This window comes from Garra rufa, chromosome 1 (genome assembly GCF_049309525.1).
Source record: "Garra rufa chromosome 1, GarRuf1.0, whole genome shotgun sequence".
NCBI lineage: Eukaryota > Metazoa > Chordata > Actinopteri > Cypriniformes > Cyprinidae > Garra > Garra rufa.
In genome coordinates, this window is record NC_133361.1 from 97,135,762 (window position 1) to 97,156,829 (window position 21,068).

General features: G+C 37.5%; 2 protein-coding genes across 3 annotated transcripts in view; one reads left to right on the forward strand and one right to left on the reverse strand.

Moving 5' to 3' along the window:
• Window positions 1–21,068, forward strand: part of LOC141340678 (uncharacterized) — a 138,185-nt gene that overhangs the window by 102,823 nt on the left and 14,294 nt on the right. Inside the window, exon 1 of one of the 2 annotated variants that reach the window (XM_073845745.1) lies at window positions 13,455–13,852. The exons of the other annotated variant lie outside the window; for it this stretch is intronic. Within the exon in view, the coding sequence (XP_073701846.1) occupies window positions 13,519–13,852 (334 nt within the window). The 5' untranslated portion in view covers window positions 13,455–13,518. Of the gene's footprint in view, window positions 1–13,454; window positions 13,853–21,068 lie in introns of those variants that run through there. 2 annotated transcript variants of the gene reach the window in all.
• On the reverse strand, window positions 1,037–8,220 carry LOC141340636 (uncharacterized). The gene is made up of 2 exons (XM_073845687.1): window positions 7,793–8,220; window positions 1,037–2,815 (listed from the first exon to the last, which is right to left on the reverse strand). Exons 1-2 carry the CDS (start codon window positions 8,016–8,018, stop codon window positions 1,635–1,637), a joined length of 1,407 nt encoding a protein of 468 aa, XP_073701788.1. The 5' UTR covers window positions 8,019–8,220; the 3' UTR covers window positions 1,037–1,634.

Here is a 21,068-nt window from a genome sequence, read left to right on the forward strand (position 1 = left end):
TCATTCAACTATTTTACAACTACTTTCCCGCTGACGAGTGGCAGAAGCCCCTCCCATGACGCGAATTTGCGTCTGTTGTGAAGAAAATGTCACGCGCGAGTAAACTCAAATGTTTTTTCCCAAATGTTTTTTCCGGTGTGAACGCACCATAAGAGTTTTGCGTAGTAAGTTACGTAAGAGTTTCTGTGAATAGACACGCAGGCTACGAGTAATCAGGATCAAGCGGTCTTTTGCAGTGCAATATTGACACATACTCATTACTCACATTAAAACACTGAATATTCCTGTCAGATCAGTTACTGATGAAGCAGTGTTGTTTTAAAAAGTCAAACTCCCTGCAAATGCAACGTTAACCTTTTGTTTACACAAGAATCACGTTGAAGTGAACAGACATGCTGCATTTAACTCACATCAGCTAAAACTTCTAATTGAATATAATATATAAAGACACATTAACTACACGACTCACCAATTCACATATTCCAGAGGAAATGTTGACCAAAAAGACATTTTCACTAAAAATTGAATATAACTTAGACAGGAAAAGGCTGTAACGTAATTACAACAGGCATACCTTTACCGATTAGCAAACCCAAAACGAACCGAGATAGATTATACTTTTTAATACTGTTAATGTAATGTGAAACGCCAAATTTGGTATATTTTAGCAGTTGTTGATGTACAGTATTAGTTTCATACATTAAAAACCCACAAACATACCTTTTCTGTCGATTCCTGAGGTGATTCAAAATGGCCCCAAAGGTAGCGCTTGGCTCGTTGAGTAGGGGGAGTGGCTTACTCTCTTAACTGTCACTTGATTGGATAAAATCAGTAACCCAATGTTGGGTTACACAAAAACAATCTAACACTGAGTAAAACAACCCAAATAAATGACCCAACAGGCTTAACCCAGCAGTTGAGTTAAAAAAAACAAGCCAACATTTTTACAGTGTATATTCAGAGGTATCTTTGTATGCACGTATACCCGACTATTATTATTACTCTTGTTTCTTTTTTTGTAAGAAAAATAGGACAATAATTTGTAAGTTTTTTATTCTTCAACAACGAATGTTTTACAATAAAGTTTAAACTTAAATTGAGGCACTGACAAATGACGGTCATTTTTTTTATAGGTTTAACGTTAGATTAACAGCTCGGAATATATGCTACTTTGACATGAGACATAGAAGAAATGCAAAAAATTTAGTCAGGCGTGACTTCCGCGTTCAGAAAAAAGGTCTACAAGACAATCCTATAAGACAATTCCTAATACAGTCCTTTAGAAATGGTTCCAAAATATGACTATTAAAGCCTTCCTCAAAACCGCCAATGTTGGTAGTAGAAATGAGCAAGCAACTGATGTGTGCAAATTAAATCCATACACACTGATGTTAAAATGCTAACAGTGTCCTTTTATATGCTTCAACCAAAAAAACAGTGCACTTCCTGTGAGATTTGTCTTCAATTCATGACATTCAAATGTGAAGTTCTTACACCGTAGACAAGAGTCTATTTTTCCATAGTCCATATTTCAAGTTGACACGGTAAAGTGTACCACGGACAAAACACATTGCTTTAAAATGTGAATTAGAATTGCATTGTAGAAGCCCTGTATAGGATTCCATTTGGAACCCTTAATAAGGCTTCTTTTGATTATGAATCTTCATGTGCTTGCCAAGGCTTACTTTTTGAATGAAACTCTTTCCACACTGGTCACACGTGTAAGGCTTCTCTCCAGTGTGAATTCTCATGTGTCTGTTAAGGTTTGCTTTAAAAGCAAAACTCTTTCCACACTGTTTGCACATGTAAGGCTTCTCTCCAGTGTGAATTCTCATGTGTTTGTTAAGGCTTTCTTTACGAGTGAAAATTTCTCCACACTGTTGGCAGGTAAAATAGCTCTCCAAAGTGTGAATTCGCAAGTGGTATTCAAGTTTTGATTTTCCACAGAAACCTTTTCCACACTGTTTGCATGTGTAAGGTTTCTCTCCAGTATGTATTCTCATGTGTCTGTTAAGGTATACTATTTGAATGAAACTCTTTCCACACAGTTTGCATGTAGAAGGCTTCTCTCCAGTGTGAATTCTCATGTGTCTGTTAAGGCATCCTTTACGAATGAAACTTTTTCCACACTGTTTGCACGTGTAAGGCTTCTCTCCAGTGTGAATTCTCATGTGTGTGTTAAAGTTTCCTATACGAGCGAAACTCTTTCCACACTGTTGGCACGTGTAAGGCTTCTCTCCAGTGTGAATTCTCATGTGTATGTTAAGGTTTTCTTTACGAGCGAAACTCTTTCCACACTGTTTGCACGTGTAAGGCTTCTCTCCAGTGTGAATTCTCATGTGTGTGTCAAGGTTTCCTTTACGAGTGAAATTTTCTCCACACTGTTGGCAGGTAAAAAGGCTCTCCAAAGTGTGAATGCACACGTGGTTTTTAAGATTTAATTTTCTGCAGAAACTTTTTCCACATTTTCTCCAGGTGTAAGGCTTCTCTCTGGTGTGAACTTTCATGTGGATGTTAAGGTGTCCTTTTTGAGTGAAACTCTTTCCACACTGTTTGCATGTGTAAGGCTTCTCTCCAGTGTGAACTCTCATGTGCCTGTTAAGGTTTTCTTTTCGAGTGAAACTGTGTCCACACTGAAAGCAAGTGAAATTACTCCTAGTTCCTGTATTTTGTGCTCTTTTTTGTTTAGAAGTATTTGCAGACTCTAAGGAACAAACTGATTTATCTCCAGATACAAAATCATGAAGATTCTCAAACTGATCTTTCTCTTCGGTTTCATTCAGTTCTTCTCTCTCCTCTTTCAGCGCTGTTAGGTCTACGGTGGAAAAACAAAGAAATAAAAGTTAACCCCAGTTTAATGACACAAAGCAATTGGCATCATAACATGTAGATATCTAATGCTTGTATGCTAGATCCTATACCAGGGTGTCCAAACCCGATCCTGGTCGGCTGGTTTCCTACAGTGTTTAAGTTGGCCTTTATACAATTAATTAAAAAAAATCCAGATAATCTAATGATAGTGTTTAGGAAATCTATATAGACTGATCTCTACTATTGTATGTATCCTAGGGAATAAAAATCATCAAATTGAATTCAAAGAGATGAGGGAAAATAAGAGAAAAAACTCCCCATTTAACTATCAAATAAAAAAAAAATAAACTTCTGAGTTTTTATTTAGGGGGCAGTTGTGTTAGCCAATTATAAAAATGGGCTGTTCCACTGATCTTTTAAATGGAAAACAACCCAAAACTGACTGTCACAGGATGTTCACTCATAAATCACTAAACTTTTTCTGTAAAAAACTTTAGTAATATTATAATTACACTTTAGGAATAAGAAATAGTTTTGCACCAGTTGAAAGAGAAACAGTCAAGTATGGTGAATTGTGCTCTGCATTTAATCCATCTAAGTGCATACACAACAGGAACACACACCTGGAGCTCCTTATGCCCATAAAGTGGGCCAATCACAATGTTGCATGAACAGTCTGTGCATCTGACTGATGGCCTGCACGTGCGTTTTCATATTTAAAGAATTCAGTACTGACTTTTCAAACACAAGTTTGCACGTATGCAACAAATGCCTCTTTTATAATGGGTTTTATCATTTCTGTCTCGATGCGCCAAGAAATGGTATCACAACATGGTTAGGGGTGTAACATTTCCAACACACGCTTGAGGTATCCGGCCAATTCCAAAGCATGGATAGCTGACCAATCAGAAAACACCTGGGTTTCCATCAACAGTGAGTTTTGTGGAAATCAAAGCGTTTCAGAAAGGGAGGGCAGAGAGGAGCAACAATAATGTACAGTAGGTGGAAAATAACATGTTTTTAAACCTCAAACTGCATAAACACATCACCATTTGATGCTAAAAAGTGAATAACAAGTCAACCATAAGATTACTATTGTTTGGAATGTTTAAGCGCAGTTACTAAAAAATATTACGTTTATTTCTTGGTAAGACACATTTGACAGCAAAGCACTAAACTTGAGTCAGGAGGCATGCAAAATTTTAATTTCGTTGAAAAGTTCTTGAATTTCTCTCCCAAAATGTCCAAACCCTGAAACTATTGATGTAACAGCATTGGACATGACTTTAGCTAACACTGTTTCTGCATCAGCCGTGTTTGATCTGTTCATAAAAGAATTCAGTAAAACTTTCTTTGAAGCCCATATTTATAATGCATTATAAGGGTATGCTTAAGGCACTATAATGAATTCATAGTGCATTATAAAAAAAATGTATTGTATGTTGTATCATAAAACTGTTTTAATGTATTGTAATTTTTATTTATTTGCGGTTATAGCTTTTAAGCGTGTGATTATCTCCTCATAGTCATAACATAAGTCTCATATATTACCATGTTACGCATGTCACTTTACTGGAAGCATACAAAGAGCACTTATAAGTAATAATAATAATAACAATAATAATATCTATCAAAGAGACAAAAGTTAATGTATCAGATGAATGGATAACATGACACGTTTGTATTATTAGTTAGATTATTTTGATGGTACCCTTTAGACAGCTTTTGATAAGTAACTATTCGACTGCATGACAGCTAGCAATAATTATTAGTAGTAGTATGCTAAATATATTCTAACACTGTATTTTAATGGTTCCCCAAAAGACAAAACTGATATGTAACTTTGCAAGTTTGTGAACCTTCTACCTAGCCAAACTTAACCTAAGTCGAATAATACTACTAATAAAGGAGTGTTAGTGTAGTTGGAAAGTTGCTTCTAGTCAGTAGACCAGGGTGTCATGATCGGGGCTGAGGATTTCCCCTCAGCCACCTGAGGTCACTGTCCCACACAACACTCCCCTTAGGTGTTCACGTTTGTCTTGTCATTTGCACTGATTACACGCGCACCTGTTCACAATCACTATCAGGACTATAAGTACCCTTCATTGTTCATTCTGCTTTATGTCTGCATTGTCTCCTGTGATGTTTGTTTTCATGTGTCCGAATTCCCTGACTTTAGATTATGTTTTGGTTCTTGGTTATTTTCTGTTCTAGTTGTTAGTTTGTGCCGTGTTGGCTTTTTGTTTGTTTAGTTTGTTTTCATTTTCAAATAAAACCAACTTACCTGCATCTTGGACCCAGACCTCCTGTGTGAACGTGACAGAATGCAGACATCAGCTATGGGTCCAGCGGGGAGTATTTTTTTTGAGGAGGCGACGTCCATCCGCTCGGTTCCAGACACGGAGGGGATGTCCTTCGAGGCGGCGTCGGCCAAGCGGTTTGAGTTTATTTATGCCTGCTTGGCGGCGTTGGACATCCGCAGCGGAGAGGCTGCACGGAAGGGTCCCTGCTTTGCGGCGGGGGCGGAGACGATCTTCCGCGGGGAGGCTGCAACGTCCGTTATTTCCGTGCCTGAGGCTGCAACGTCCGTTATTTCCGTGCCTGAGGCTGCAACGTCTGCTATCTCCGTGCCTGAGGCGGCAACATCCGCTATTTCCGTGCCTGAGGCTGCAACGTCTGCTATCTCCGTGCCTGAGGCGGCAACATCCGCTCTCTCCGTGCCTGAGGCGGCAACATCCGCTATCTCCGTGCCTGAGGCGGCAACATCCGCTATTTCCGTGCCTGAGGCTGCAACGTCTGCTATCTCCGTGCCTGAGGCGGCAACATCCGCTATCTCCGTGCCTGAGGCGGCAACATCCGTTATCTCCGTGCCTGAGGCGGCAACATCCGCTATCTCCGTGCCTGAGGCGGTAACATCCGCTATCTCCGTGCCTGAGGGGGCAACGTCTGCTGCCCCCCGGCCTGAGGCGACAACATCCGCTATCTCCGTGCCTGAGGCGGCAACGTCCGCTGTCTCCGTCCCTGAGGCGGTAACATCCGCTATCTCCGTCCCTGAGGCGACAACATCCGCTATCTCCGTGCCTGAGGCTGCAACGTCCGCTGTCTCCGTCCCTGAGGCGACAACATCCCCTATCTCCGTGCCTAAGGCAGCAACATCCGCTATTTCCGTGCCTGAGGCGGCGATGTCCGCTGTCTCCCTGCCTGGGGCGGCAATGTCCGCTATCTCCGTGCTTGATGCGACGACGTTCGCCATCTCCTTGTTTGACGCGGCGACGTCCGCTATTTCCTTGCCTGAGGCGACGACGTCGGCCGGGGCCCAGCTGGCGGCAAGGCATGTTTGTGGGACCCCGCTGCACGGTCCTGGCCCGCCATCCCTCCCCCTGACTTGCCTACCTCCGTACCTCCTCCCTCCAGACTTTGGGAACGTCTGGAAGCCGTTCCGTAGGGAGGGGGTAATGTCATGATCGGGGCTGAGGATTTCCCCTCAGCCACCTGAGGTCACTGTCCCACACAACACTCCCCTTAGGTGTTCACGTTTGTCTTGTCATTTGCACTGATTACACGCGCACCTGTTCACAATCACTATCAGGACTATAAGTACCCTTCATTGTTCATTCTGCTTTATGTCTGCATTGTCTCCTGTGATGTTTGTTTTCATGTGTCCGAATTCCCTGACTTTAGATTATGTTTTGGTTCTTGGTTATTTTCTGTTCTAGTTGTTAGTTTGTGCCGTGTTGGCTTTTTGTTTGTTTAGTTTGTTTTCATTTTCAAATAAAACCAACTTACCTGCATCTTGGACCCAGACCTCCTGTGTGAACGTGACACAGGGGGCCTATCATAATAAAATGAAATATAATGTAAAAAAAAAAAAAAAATTGTAATAGGATATAGTCCATTAAAAATTGTGTAGATTTAATTAGCCGCCCATTGTGTCTAATAAATAATCATAATCTTAAAAGTTAGAACCCCAAATACTCAAGTACTTTAGTATACTGTAATTGTCATGATTATTTGAGAACATATTATAAGATTTATTTATTTATTTATTTTTTATGATGCATTCATTACAATGTCTTAGAAATACTTTATAATGTATTATAAATAGGGGCTTCATAGAAAATGTTACCAAAAATTCTGTGCAGAATTAGGGATGCACCGATATATATCGACCGATTACTTGCGCGTTTTGTCAGTAAAGCCGGTTCTGTAATCAGCGGTAAATGCCATCAGGTGCGTGATTTCACGTTGAGCCGTATATACTACACACAGCCGTTGTTCACTGAGGAGCTGCGCACATTCACGCTGATAATGAAAATTTTTCGAATTTGCGCAGCTCGTCGGTAAACAACGGCTGTGTGTAGTATATACGGCTCAACGTGAAATCACGTACCTGATGGCATTTACCGCTGATTACAGAACCGGCTTTACTGACAAAACGTGCAAGTGATCGGCCGATACATATCGATGCATCCCTATGCAGAATTTAAATGTTTCTTACTAGATCTGGAAGTGCTTTTGCTGCCCCCCCTGCTGAAAAAACCAGCTAAAACCAGCCTAGGCTGGTTGGCTGGTCTTAGCTGGCTTAAGCTGGAAATGGCTGGTTTTAGCTGGTCTCCCAGCCTGGCCAGCCTGGTCAGGCTGGTTTTAGCTGGTGGTTTCCCAGCCTGACCAGCTAAGACCAGCCTGACCAGCCTGGCCAGGCTGGAAAAATGGCCAAAACCACTCTAAAACCAGCCTGCCTCCCAGCTTTGACCAGCTAAAACCAGGCTGGTTGACCAGCTAAAACCAGCCAACCAGCCTAGGCTGGTTTTAGCTGGTTTTTTCACCAGGGCCATCTATAATTTAACAGACTGATCTGCTTTAAATGTTGTTTCTATTACAATTAACTAAATCTAAAGCAGCTTGAAACTCAGTATTAATAAAACTTTGAAATAATGTACAACAAACAGTCATTAAAGATGAATGAAGATTAAACACCAACCTCCTTGTTCCTCATGTTTTATTCTCAAATGTTCAGGTTCCTCTTGTTTTATTCTCAAAGGTTCTGGTTCCTCCTGTTTTATTCTCAAAGGTTCTGGTTCCTCCTGTTTTATTCTCAAAGGTTCTGGTTCCTCCTGTTTTATTCTCAAATGTTCAGGTTCCTCTTGTTTTATTCTCCAGGTTTCTAGTTCACTCATGTTCTCCTCACTCTCCACTTTAATAAACATCTTCACAGCAGCAGATCTCAGATCAGCAGATACTTCTCCAGATATTCCTGCTCGCTTCCAAACCTAGTCACAGCTGTGAAGATGAGAACATTACAGATATTTACTGACTGGATTCAAAAACTGTATTTTTTTCTGTTTACAGAAACTTTCTCACAGGCTGAACTAAAACAGAATCACAACAAAACAACAGAGAGCAGTGCAACCAATCTTCTTCTTCTTAGGTTTAATGGTGTTTGTCAAACAGAAGTGTGTGTGTTAGTGCCACCCGCTGGACTGGAGTGTGAAGCGCCGAAAGAAGGGAAAATATTACGGGGAAATGACTTTGTGCATACACAATGTGCGCTATTTAAAAAAAAAAAAAAAAAAAAACGATCTGCACAAATAAATGAAAATGACTTAAAATTAAGACTCACATCATGGTATTTGATCAGCATCAACAGTCTTTGTCAGTGAATATTAAAGGAGAAAAAAAGAAAAAAATATGCTTTCCTACAATATACAAAAAAGTATTTAACCCACAATGCCCCAACCTCAGTCTACAGTTTAACTGAGTCCCTACAGGATGGACAAGTACAAAAACATTTGTTTCTAACTTTAGATTGAACAGAAAAATGTGTCTACCCTTGATGTCCTTTTGCCATCCTCTCTGCCATTCCTTTATTAAACTTGATGACCTTTTCAGCATCTTTATTGGCTAAAAACCATGGCAACATATTCAGCTGTTACTCCTCATCTTCCCTTTTTAACAGTGAACAGTTCAGTTAATAAATACAAGATACAATATCTGCTTTACAAACTCAATCTCTAGAAGTGCATTCATGTTACATAAGAGTTATGATTTTAGTGAAGTTAAAAGTTTTGAAACCAAAATACCAATACCTGCAACATCCAGTTAGAGCTGTAATAAACTCAGAGGAGAAGATCAGGAGACTGAGTGAATCTTCATCAGATCTTGATTGAGATGTTACTGTGTGTCGCTGCAGTCATCCAGACTGACTAAACACTCAATCGCTGGAGTTTTAGACAGATTTCAGGATCGTCATTAGAAGATAAAATATGCAAAGGATGTAAGCAGTTACAGGGATTTGCCCAGATTTTCAGCGACTCTAATCCAATCAGCAAAACTATAGACTCATTATGACAGAGATCAGGGAAAGTCTCACCTTCAGCCTCTGCATTCATATTTAACTCAGATATTGATCAGAAACAAAGACACCAATTAAAGAAATGAGGCAGAAACATCAACAGCCAATAAAGACAAAAGATGACACCTACAATCATTTCACATTCATATTCACACACTCCTAAAGAGTAATATATTTATCTTAAAATTCAAATGCCAATTATCTTTCTGCTGAGTTTCTATTGCTCTTTCCTGAATGTATTTTGCAGTCATTATTCTTTAGACACATCTGTTTTAAATAACTATCAGCCAAATTCTGTGGTTTCTTTAACCTAAGGTACTAGAACCGTTTGTGTTTGGTATTTTCTAAGTATTTCTGAAAAATTTCAGTCAGGTTTTAAGTCCATTCATAGCACTGAGTCACTCCTGACTCTAATGATTTTACACAACTTGTATCTTGCAAATCATGAAAATCCAAATAATGTAGAATATCAAGATTTAATAAACATGCTCAAATCTAATTAACTTCCATTCATATTTTTCATGAATAGTAATGAAGTACTATGTATACTCACAGTTGACTAAGTTTAGGTATAAATAAAGACATTCATTTTCCTTTATAAAGAAACTTGAAGAATTAGGTTTATATAATCAATATTTGTACTTTCAAATAAGAAATATTTACTTTTTAACACAGGTACATTAAGCAATTTGTTAAGGCAAATGTATGATTGGATATTTATTATTTATTATCATTTCATTGTATCAATCTACAGAGCGGGAAACGAGGAGACGAGGAAACACAGGAGTGAACTTAAAACAGTCTTTAACGGACAAACTAAAACACAACTCAGGAGTAAAACAGGAAGACATTCACTTGAAGGACGTAAGACATCAGAGGAGAAAACCACAAACAGAACAATATTAAATACTCAACTAAATGAATGAAAGACAAGACACTCCTGAAATCAATGGAAACAGGAACAGGAAAACCAAATATAGGCATTAGAAAACATCAGGGAAAACAAGGACAAGGAGCTCATGGAAACAAAAACAAACACAAGGACAGTCCATAGGTGTGACAGTCATTACTGTTAAAGACACAATTATATTGGTTGAAATGAAATTATTGCCTAGGAAATTCAGGAAAAAGGTAAATGTTCAATTTTAAATGAATCTCTTTTGCTTCAGGTGTGTGTGAAAACAAATCTGTGATGCTCTCGATGTTCCTGCCTCTTTAATTGTTGTGATTGTTAATGCTAATGAACACTTGAGTTGTGTGTGAATGTCTTTCGCTGATCTCTGTGATCATGAGAGCTATAGTTAGAGTTTAGTATAGAACTGATCACATCCCTTGAATACTGTGTTTAAGCTTGTGGTCCATGAGCTTTGTCTTCATCTGTAAGAACGGCCTCCTGAAATCTGAGTAAACTCCAGTGATTGAGTGCTTTAGTCAGTCTGGATGACTGCAGCGACACACAGGACCAGCTCAAACAAGTCTCCTGATCTTCATTTTCCTGCAGGTGTGTTAAAGGTATTTTGTTCTTTAAACATTTAACTTCACTAAAATCATAAAACTAATACAACATGGCATTTTTTCTGATAGATGTACTTCTAGTTAAAGTTTCTAATAAACAGTTTATTGTGTCTTGTATTTATTATCCAAACGTTTCACTGTTAATAAAAGAAGATATGGAGGGAACTGAATGTGTTGGCCTATTTTTTTTTTTTTTTTGCCAATTAACGAAAATGAAAAGGTAATAATCAATTCCTTTACACTACAAAATTTTTTATTTAAAACAAAATTGCTTACATAAAAGCTTACAATAACATTACCACTAAAACCTTTGTAACAGTTACACAGCAGCATTAACTAGTTTTATGTGAACTTAATGGTACATCAACATAAAACAAAGTGTTATAAATGTACATTAAAAAAGAGAATAATACATTCACGAAGTTAATAACTTCAGAAAAGCATCATCATATGAGTACGGAATTATATTCTATATACAACATTTCTATGATATATTTGTGATTTTAGAGAGCAGGGGACCAATGATAGGTGGCGACAATGCTCCTAAGGAATTGGTCGCCTTCAAACAAGAAGAAGAAGAAGAAGAAGTGCACCAATGGGACTTTTATTTTGCTCTGGTGACGTGACGTCATAAAGCTGCGCGCTCCTCATCTGTTGTGATTCACCTACAGAAAGGTTTGTGGTTTTAAAGTTTTTAAACCAATGGATATTGTTGCATCAATTAAAGCGTTTTTACAAGCTATGTAAAATAAATCATAACTATTAAATCTAACGTTGTAATGCTTTATTTGCTGTTACTTAAGACGTTAGTAACAGAGAATGTGCATCTCATTTTTCTCTCCATATCGTGAATCAATCGTGTGATGATAAGAAGTGAGAGACTCAGAATCCGAATCATTTGAATCAAATCATTTGTGAAATGATTCAGTGATTCGATTCAGCGGCACGCGGACTACAAACTACAACAACAAACACAAACGAGTGAATCACAACCGAGAATGATTTCAGGAGAGTGTAATATATTAGATATGACATGCAAATCAAAAATAACCTACCTAAATATGAACCTTCTTGGTAATTTTTTATCAGAGGTGTAAAAAGTACTCAAACTTTTTACTCAAGTGAAAGTACAGATACTCAGTGAAAATTTTACTCAATTAAAAGTAAAAGTATCTGGTCAAAAACATACTTGAGTAAAAGTAAAAAAGTACAACTTTTAAATTATACTCAAGTACTGAAAAAGTAAAAGTACTTTTTTTTTTTTTTCTGACAGACATACAGAAGTGTGGTTAAAGGGAGAGAACGAAGCAAAATGCAATGGCAGAGGTTAAACATGTATATATCTAGTGCAAAAACAACAATTAAAATGAAGCAAAAATACAAGAAAAGGAAACTCCATCCTTTCCACCCTCATGCCATCCCATATGACTTTAATTTATCAGACGAACACAAACTAAGTGTTTTAGAAAAATCATCTCTTAACAAAAGTGTATGGGACATCCAAAAATTCCACTTCAAAAACTCTATACAAAGTGAAAATTACAGTAATTTATGCAACCCCTGTTAATGAATCAGGGTCTTCTTAACTGAAACGAAAAAGAATACAAATACTAATATTTAATCTTGACCATCGTGTTCACTTTGGGTGGTTCCTGAAGTGGTCCTGTCCCCTTGCATTATATGAACTAAAAATCTTTGCTTGTGTCCATCTAAAGAAAGTAAATCATAAACATCTGGGATGACAGAGGTTCGGTAAATAGTGAGAGAAATTTTATTTTTACGTAAACTATCCCTTTGAAGAGCAAGATGTAAGGCTAGAAAAATATTTCAGACAGAATACAAGAATGTGTTTTTCTCAGCAAATACTGATAAATAATTATTTGCAACTAATTAGATTAATTAATGAGCAAATAATGCAATTATTAAGATTAAAAAAATATTAATTCCTACTCAATGTGTCATAAGGACATATTGTAAATGCAACCTATCGACTATCTGGTAAGAACATGACTAAAAATGAATTACAATTAATTTAACATACGATGTTTATTTAAATACTTTTATTTGGAGATTTGTAACATTTATAAAAAAAAATCCCACAAAAATATTAATTGTATTTAAATTGTTATCACTAATTTCATTTGCACTCAATGTTGTGCATTCAGCTAATATGTTACACAGCTAATGGCTCTATAAAAATAATGAACGAATAATGAATAAACGTTTTTGGGGGGGAAATGCAATTTTGCTACGTCAATACGCTTCCTCAGATTTGATGGTGAGGTTTTAAAGCCAGCCATTTACCTGATAAAAGTAATAACTAAAGTAGCAATGTGTGTGCTTGATGCATGAAAACACTGATCATTGATTGTCATGTCAGGCACGTTTGAGCTTCCGTTTACCATATTTAATGTGCGTAAGATACAATAAAAATGTAATTTACTTTTCAACATGAAATAAAATTGTAAGGAGTAAAAAGTACTGTTTTTTCTTCAGAAATGTAATCAAGTAAAAGTACAAGTAGTCAGTTTTATTTGTACTTGAGTAAAGTACAAATTCCCCAAAATAATACTTAAGTACAGTAATCAAGTAAAATTACTCAAGTATTTTACACCTCTGTTTTTTATATTTTATACATTTTATAAAGAAGTCTATTAACTCTCTGACTGTCTTACTAATGCACTACTGAACTAGGAGCTGATTGAGACGCACCCAGAGATTTAGTTTTCATTGATTTATTTTTATTTTTATTATTCTCATCTTAAACAGGACAAAGTGTACAAACACAGGAAAAACTCCTGGAGAATCAACAGAGATCCACGTGACACACTATTATAAAGATGGCGTTTATTAAAGAGGAGAGTGAAGACATGAAGATTGAAGAAACATTGAAACATGAAGAAACTGAGGAACAAAGAAAGATGGCGTTTATTAAAGAGGAGACTGAAGACATGAAGATTGAAGAAACATTGAAACATGAAGAAACTGAGGAACAAAGAAAGATGGCGTTTATTAAAGAGGAGACTGAAGACATGAAGATTGAAGAAACATTTAGAGTCAAACATGAAGATACTGAGGAACAAAGAAAGATGGCGTTTATTAAAGAGGAGAGTGAAGACATGAAGATTGAAGAAACATTTAGAGTCAAACATGAAGATACTGAGGAACAAACAGGTTGGTTTTCATTCTCAAAGCTGAATTCACTACAATCAATCAATCAACTTTATTCAAGACACATCAAGGTCCATATAGACAAAACAATACAAAAATAAAAATAAAAGAAAAATTAAAATTACAGTACAAAACATTTAAAAGATGTGAGAATCAAAATTTTTAAAACACATACAAGCTTTGGGTCCAATATTTCCAAAAGCAAGATGAGTACCTTGTGTCACTCTTTGACACATCAATTAGAGACACAACAATCATGTTCTTAGACCCCATCAATCTGCACATGAATCTATACATAAAATTTCTCAGAACAGCCTTAAAAGTAGGCACATTGTTAGTCACAAACATTTCACTGGCACTACTCCACCTGGGAATTTTAAGCACAACTCTTAAAGCATCATTATAAGCCACTTGAAGTTTTTTCATTTTTGCAATGCTAACATTACACCACAGTTGAGCAGTATACAGTGGGGTACAGTACGCTTTGAAGAGTGATATTTTAACATCTGTAGTACACATATGAAATTTGCGTGCCAGCATGTTTGCCTGCCCATACAGTTTACCACACTGACGCTGCACATCATCATCATCACTGAGGTCATCTCTTATCACATGTCCCAGGTATTTAACTTTCTTCACAACTACTAGTGTTTCACCTCCCAGTGAGAAAGAAGGATAGACAATATTCATATCCTCCTTAGTTCTCACAATTAGTACCACACTTTTCATTGGATTGAATCTAATATCATGCATTACTCCATACTGAGAGCAAATTCTAAGAAGTTGCTGCAGCCCAGCACTGGAGGGAGACAAAACCACCAAATCATCAGCATAAAGCATGTGGTTAATGAGGTTATCGCCCACCAAACATCCAGTTCTACATTGCTTAAGTTCTTTGGATAAATCATCCATATATAGATTAAATAGCAGTGGAGAAAGAATTCCACCCTGCCGCACTCCATTGGAGACATAGAAGGGTGTGGACATACTCACCCCCCACCTAACTTGCATAGTTTGGTGAGAGTACCAGAACTGCAATATCCTAATTAGAAAAAAGGGGACCCCACGCTCCTGTAGTTTACAAAATAGTTTCCCATGATTGATGCGGTCAAAGGCCTTTGACGCATCCAGGAAACACATAAACACTGTACTATTGCGTGATCTATACCTGTACATACATTCTTTAAGTGCATAAATACATAGATCAGTTCCAAGCTTGTTCTTAAAACCAAACTGATTATCTGTTGATGCTGTATATTCTGCAAGCCTATCCATAAGGATCCTTTCTAGAACCTTGGAAAGTATACTTGCAAGAGCAATAGGTCTATAGTTATCTATACTCGTTAACTTACCCGTCTTATTTTTAACTACAGGAACCAACACGACAGATAACATAGATTCAGGAAGTATGCCATGTTTCAATAACCCAGAAAAACATAAAGCAAGTAACACTGAAATACATTGGCTAGCGTATTTCAGATGTTCTGCTGTTATTCTGTCCTGCCCACAGGTTTTATTCATTTTAAGTTTCTCAATAGCACAACATATTTCATTTGGCCATATGACCACCCCATCATTGTGGGGTATTTCACCTATGTTAAACACATCACTCTTCACACAATTAAAAATGTTTTCATAGTGTCTCCTCCATAGCTCTACAATATTATCAGGTTCAGAAATGCCATCAATACTAGAAGGAAGTGGCATCTTGCTGTTATTTACTACCTTCACTTCCTTCCAGAACTCATAAACATTATTAGTTTGTAACTTTTTTGCCATTGAGTTTGCCCTCATAGCCTGCTCATTTCTTTTTATATAACGTACAGCATATTTGAATCTAGCATTAGCCCGCATCTTATCCTCACACACTAGGCCATACCTAGGTTTGCCTGCTAAAACCCATCTTCTAAACGCATCTTTGGCCTCCATATGAACATCATGGACATAGTCATTCCACCCTGGTTTCACAATGTGTTGTTTCACCACCTTTCTCCTTAAAGGTTCACTTCCATCAACTAAACAATTCACAATTTTATCATACATTGCATGTAAATCATTTTTGTGACTTGCATTTTTACAGTTGACATCCACACACATAATTGCATCCATGGGTAACTCAATATTTCTCAAATGCACATCAGTCAATAACTTGTAATATTGCAAGTCATCTTCTGTGAGCCTTGCCCAATCCAGCATCTCATTTAATTTATGGCTATCATTACTTGCAAGATCTGGTAGACCCTTAACATTTATGAGCATAGAGACAGGGATGTGATCAGCTGTGGTGAGATCATATAAGATCTCAACCTTCTCTATACATTCATGTGCATCAGTTGTAGATATACCATGGTCTAGCCATGATGTAGTATGCCAGGCTTCGCTCACATGTGTATAGCTATCAGCTGGCAATAACTCCTTAGTGGACAAAAAAACCTTATTATCTTCACAGAATCGTGTTAAATATTGTCCGAAAAGTGAGTTAGTATCCGAAATATCAGCATTCAGATCCCCCAAGACAAATATGGATGTATAATCACTCTCTCCTATATAAGACACTAAAAAAGCAAGCTTATTCAAATACTCATCTTCATTTTTAAGACATTCATATGGCATATATACATTTAAAATTATAAAAACATTCTTATCGTACACCACCTTGATTCCCATACACCAGTCCACATCTAACTTGATCACAGTGACAAATGGATCAAGTTTCTTGTGCCAGAATATGGCCACACCTCCTGGGATCCTCCCACGCAGAATTCTGGTGTTTAGATCAGTCGTGGATTCCCCAGCTCCGTAAAACTTATCATGTACATTGTTCAGCTTGTCCATATCTTGCAAAGCTAAAAAGGTCTCTTGCAAACACACCACATCTGCATTCTCAAACAGTTTGTCAATAACAATGCGTTGAGCTCTTGCTCCATCACCCTGACCAAGCTGCAGACCACGGGAGTTATAAAACACAACTCTCATCATAGTTTATCATTGTTTATCAAGCATGGGAGACCCTTGGCTCATGTGCATTTATCCCTTTGCCAGGTGGTGCTTTAACACCTGCCCCTACCACGGCCTTAGGCAAGCGATTCTCATAGAAGCGCCTCACATATGCACCTTCTGGCCACAGCTGCGGCATATACATCTCGCCCACTTCCTTGCACTCAGCTGTAACTTTGAAGGAGCTATAGCGAGTATACTCAGTGACAAACTTCTGACAAGTCACATCTCTAGAGAGTTGCTCTTTTAGATAATTAGCCAGAGTCTCTGCTTCTAGGTCAGGTGCAAGCTTTGTCACAAACACACTCACCAGCTTAGTTGTCACTGCATGTATGTTCCCCACTGCACCGGTTCCAACAACACTATATGTCTTCTTCTCTCTAGGAAGAATCATACCTGTCTTGTTCCGTTCAGCAGTCGATCGTTTTCTAGGACGTTGCTTGTGCTTGCCATGCTTTAATACCTGGCTCCAAGCAGGGGACTTCTTCACCTCACTCCCTCCGCCAGCTGTCTCCTCAGTGACTGCCAACGCCGAGGATCCGGGTGCAAGCTCCCTGTGATTTTGTCCGTAGGGCTGGCCCTCCTCACTAGCCATGATTGCAACTGCATTCCCCTTGTTAGCACTGGGTTGCTCAATCACAGCCATGGTTGTGGCTGCATTCCCCTTGCTGGCACATGGTTGCTCAATCACAGTCAGGCGTTTGTTAATATCTGTTGTTATTCCACAAAGGTTCTCACATGCAGTCAATTGCTCACTCACAGTCTTTCTTATGGAGGCCATCTCTGCATTTAGATGTTCAATCTTACTAACCAGGCAAGAGACATCAAGGCTATTAAAAGTCACTGGTGGCAAATCATCTAAATGATAAGACACAAAGCGAGGGATATTCTCACCAGCCTCATTCAGAAGTTTCAAGCAACTCTTAACATTGTTGACATCTTTCTGTTGTCCTTTGTGGGCTACACAACACAGCCCCGTGCTAGCACACAGTTCAAACAGGACCTTCTTGGAGCTTTCGATCCACTCTGATCCAAAGTGATTTACAGCCATCAGGACAATGTCCTCCTGAGGCACCGTCTTCAATTTAACAGCAAGGAAGCTTAACAGTTCATCTTCCACAATAATTTTTCCATCAATAGTGGTGTAGATCTCAGGTTTTATCCTCTGTTTGAAGACACGTCGTGCTCCATTGTCATCAGCGGCAGCCATCTTAGCGGCAGCCATCTTGGACAAATTGATTGAACAGCAGCCACACGAGTGTAGAAATGTTAAGACATTTGACAGAAGTGTTGAGATCACATGACAAATACTAACGCTTCCTTCAATATCCTGCATTCACACTGACCATTGGTTTTCAATGCATTATGAGATCATGCATTTAAGTTGTAACAATAATATGGAATTAGCCTAAAAAAATTATATATTTTTCTGTAACATTAAACCCAATATCTGCTTCTAATATTAAAACCATTGATTTCTAGCACAAGGCTAATTATGCAAAAGTATCTAAGAAAATTATTTATGTGAAAGTTATTTGCACAAACCTTGAAATGTAAGTTATCACATTTAGCTACTGCATGCTGACTACATTTAGTCATTTAAAGTGTTTGATAAGCAAATAAAACAGCCAGTGGACACTAAAGCTACATCTAAATTAATCCGGATACAAAATTACATCCATCAATTTAATGTGATAAATACCACAGATACCGCATGCTTATTTATGTTAGAGCTAATGAAATTGAAATGAGAATATTGCTTGTAAATAAATAACTTGAACAACAAATTAATTTTTTTATTTTTTATTACATATAACTTTTTACTGTTTTCTACAAATGGATGATTGATTTAGCTGTCTAAAGGACAAGCGCATATCAAGTCTTAATGTCAAGCTCAGGGGGCTGTTTCAAAAAAGACACTCAGAAAAGCTGGAATTAAAGTCCAAAACATGATCTGAAATAATCTAACAAATCTATTGGGGTTAAAGTAGTACCATAAATGACCATTTCATTTATACAATCTCACTCATTTGACCCAGGTTCAGTGAGTCAAGATAATTTGATGTGCACGCTTATTCTTAAAGCAGTCCTTAATGTCGATTATAGATCAGATTGATCCACCATGGCAAATATATTTGTACTGTTAAATACATTTGAGATGTTGTTTTCCTCAGTGACAGACAGAGTGCAATATAATGGTAGCTCAGTTATTCTGAGGAAAACATACATTTTGCTAAAATATTTGTTGTTGGACATTAACTGCGACATGTATTATTATAAACCGTAATGTAAGTGCATTTTTATCATAGCAGTAAATGTAAATCAAATGTAAGCAGACTAATACAGTCCTAATTATTAGCTCAAATGAGTAAATGTCTGTTCCTCTTCCCAGTTAAAATGTAGGCTGGTTTCTATTATTTCTATTTAAATTTAGTGTTTTAAAAACTAGAGATAGAAGATACAGCTGTTATAAAACCACAGGTTCAATCTGGTAAAAATGTTTTTTTTAGTTTTTAGGAGTTATTATTGGTAAGATGAAACCATCTTCTTACTGTATGGACATTGTCCCTTCACACTTTTATTTCACACTAAATATTTAGAGAATTATAAATAGCAGTCTCACCTCAGGTGTTGCACCACAGAATTTGAAACATGCAATAGTGGAACCATTGATTAAAAAGGCAAATTTGGACCTGTATCAAAACTGCCATTTCTTCCCAAAGTGTTAGAGAAGGTTGTATTAATACAACTGCTGTCTTTTCTATATTTACATGGGGTTCAGGAAGTGCTCCAGTCAGGTTTTAAATCCTTGTAAAAGTTTTTACTGACCTGTTATTAGCTACTGCCTTTGGTAATTATGCTTTCCTCTTGCTTTTAGATCTTACAGCGGCATTTGACACTGTAGACCACAATATCTTGGTTTCTCAATTAGAAAATTGCATTGGTTTTAAGGGTACTGCGTAGGAATGGTGTCCTCTTCAGCGTCATTCTCATGTGGAGTTCCTCAAGGTCCATTCTTGGGCCTGTTCTGTTCTCTATATATTTGCTTCCTGTAGGGTCCATCTGTAGGAAGTCTGGCATCTCGTTTCATTTTTATGTAGATGATTCTCAGCTTTATCTGCCTTTGAAAAGGAAAGATGCAAAGTCGAAAGGACCATTGTTGGACTGTTTTCAAGAAATTTAAGCCTGGTTGACTCCAAATCTTTTTTAAAGTTTAATGAAGAAAAGAAAAGTTGTGGTATTTGGATCTAGAGGTGCTTGTGACTCTTCTCAGTTGGATCTTGGTGTTTTAAGATTATATGTGAAGCCCAATGTTAAAAATGTGGGTGTTATTATGGAGTGAAAACTGGGTATACAGGTTAATTCAGTAATTAAAGCTAGTTGTTTTCAGTTGAGGAAATTATCCAAAGTGAAGTCTTTTCTATCTTTAAGTGACTTAGAAAAAGTTATACATATGTTTAGATATTAACCAGGCTTCTCTCACACATTTGCAGTTGGTACAGAATGCTGCTGCTGGTATGTTGACAGGAACACAAATGAGAACATATTACACCAATTCTGGCACCTCTCCATTGGTTTCCTGTTCATGTTATAATGGATTTTAATCGATTTTGGTTTTATTGTTTAAATCACTAAATGGACTAGCATATTCTGACTTAATACAGCTATACACTCCAACAAGAGCATTTAGATCCACTGAGCATTTACTTTTGTTTCTTCCTCACATGAGGTTACAAACCGGGGGACCTAGTCTTAAAACTCATTTTTACTCGTTGGCTTTTAACAAAGTATGAGAGTTAAGTTTTTATGATTGTGTTGGACTCTTGTCTGTTTTACAGTGGTGTGAAAAAGTGTTGGCCCCCTTCCTGATTATTAAAATTTTTTAAAGTTTGTTACACTTTAATATTTCAGGTCATCAAACAACTTTAAATATTAATCAAAGATAACACAAGACGCAGTTTATTATATCGCAAATATTGCGATGCGATTTTCGATTTTTGCGTTCAATACTATTAAGTGCATAAAACAAAAATTATGAATAAAATATGTTGTTACTTTTACGACACAGAGGGTAAAAAAAACTAGAGGTCGACCGATATTGGTTTTTACCGATACCGATAGCTAGGTTGGACCACACTGGCCGATACCGATTAATTAACCGATAGTTTTTGAAAATGGATACTGAAAGGAAACTAAAATAGTGCTCTATTAGTTTTTTAAA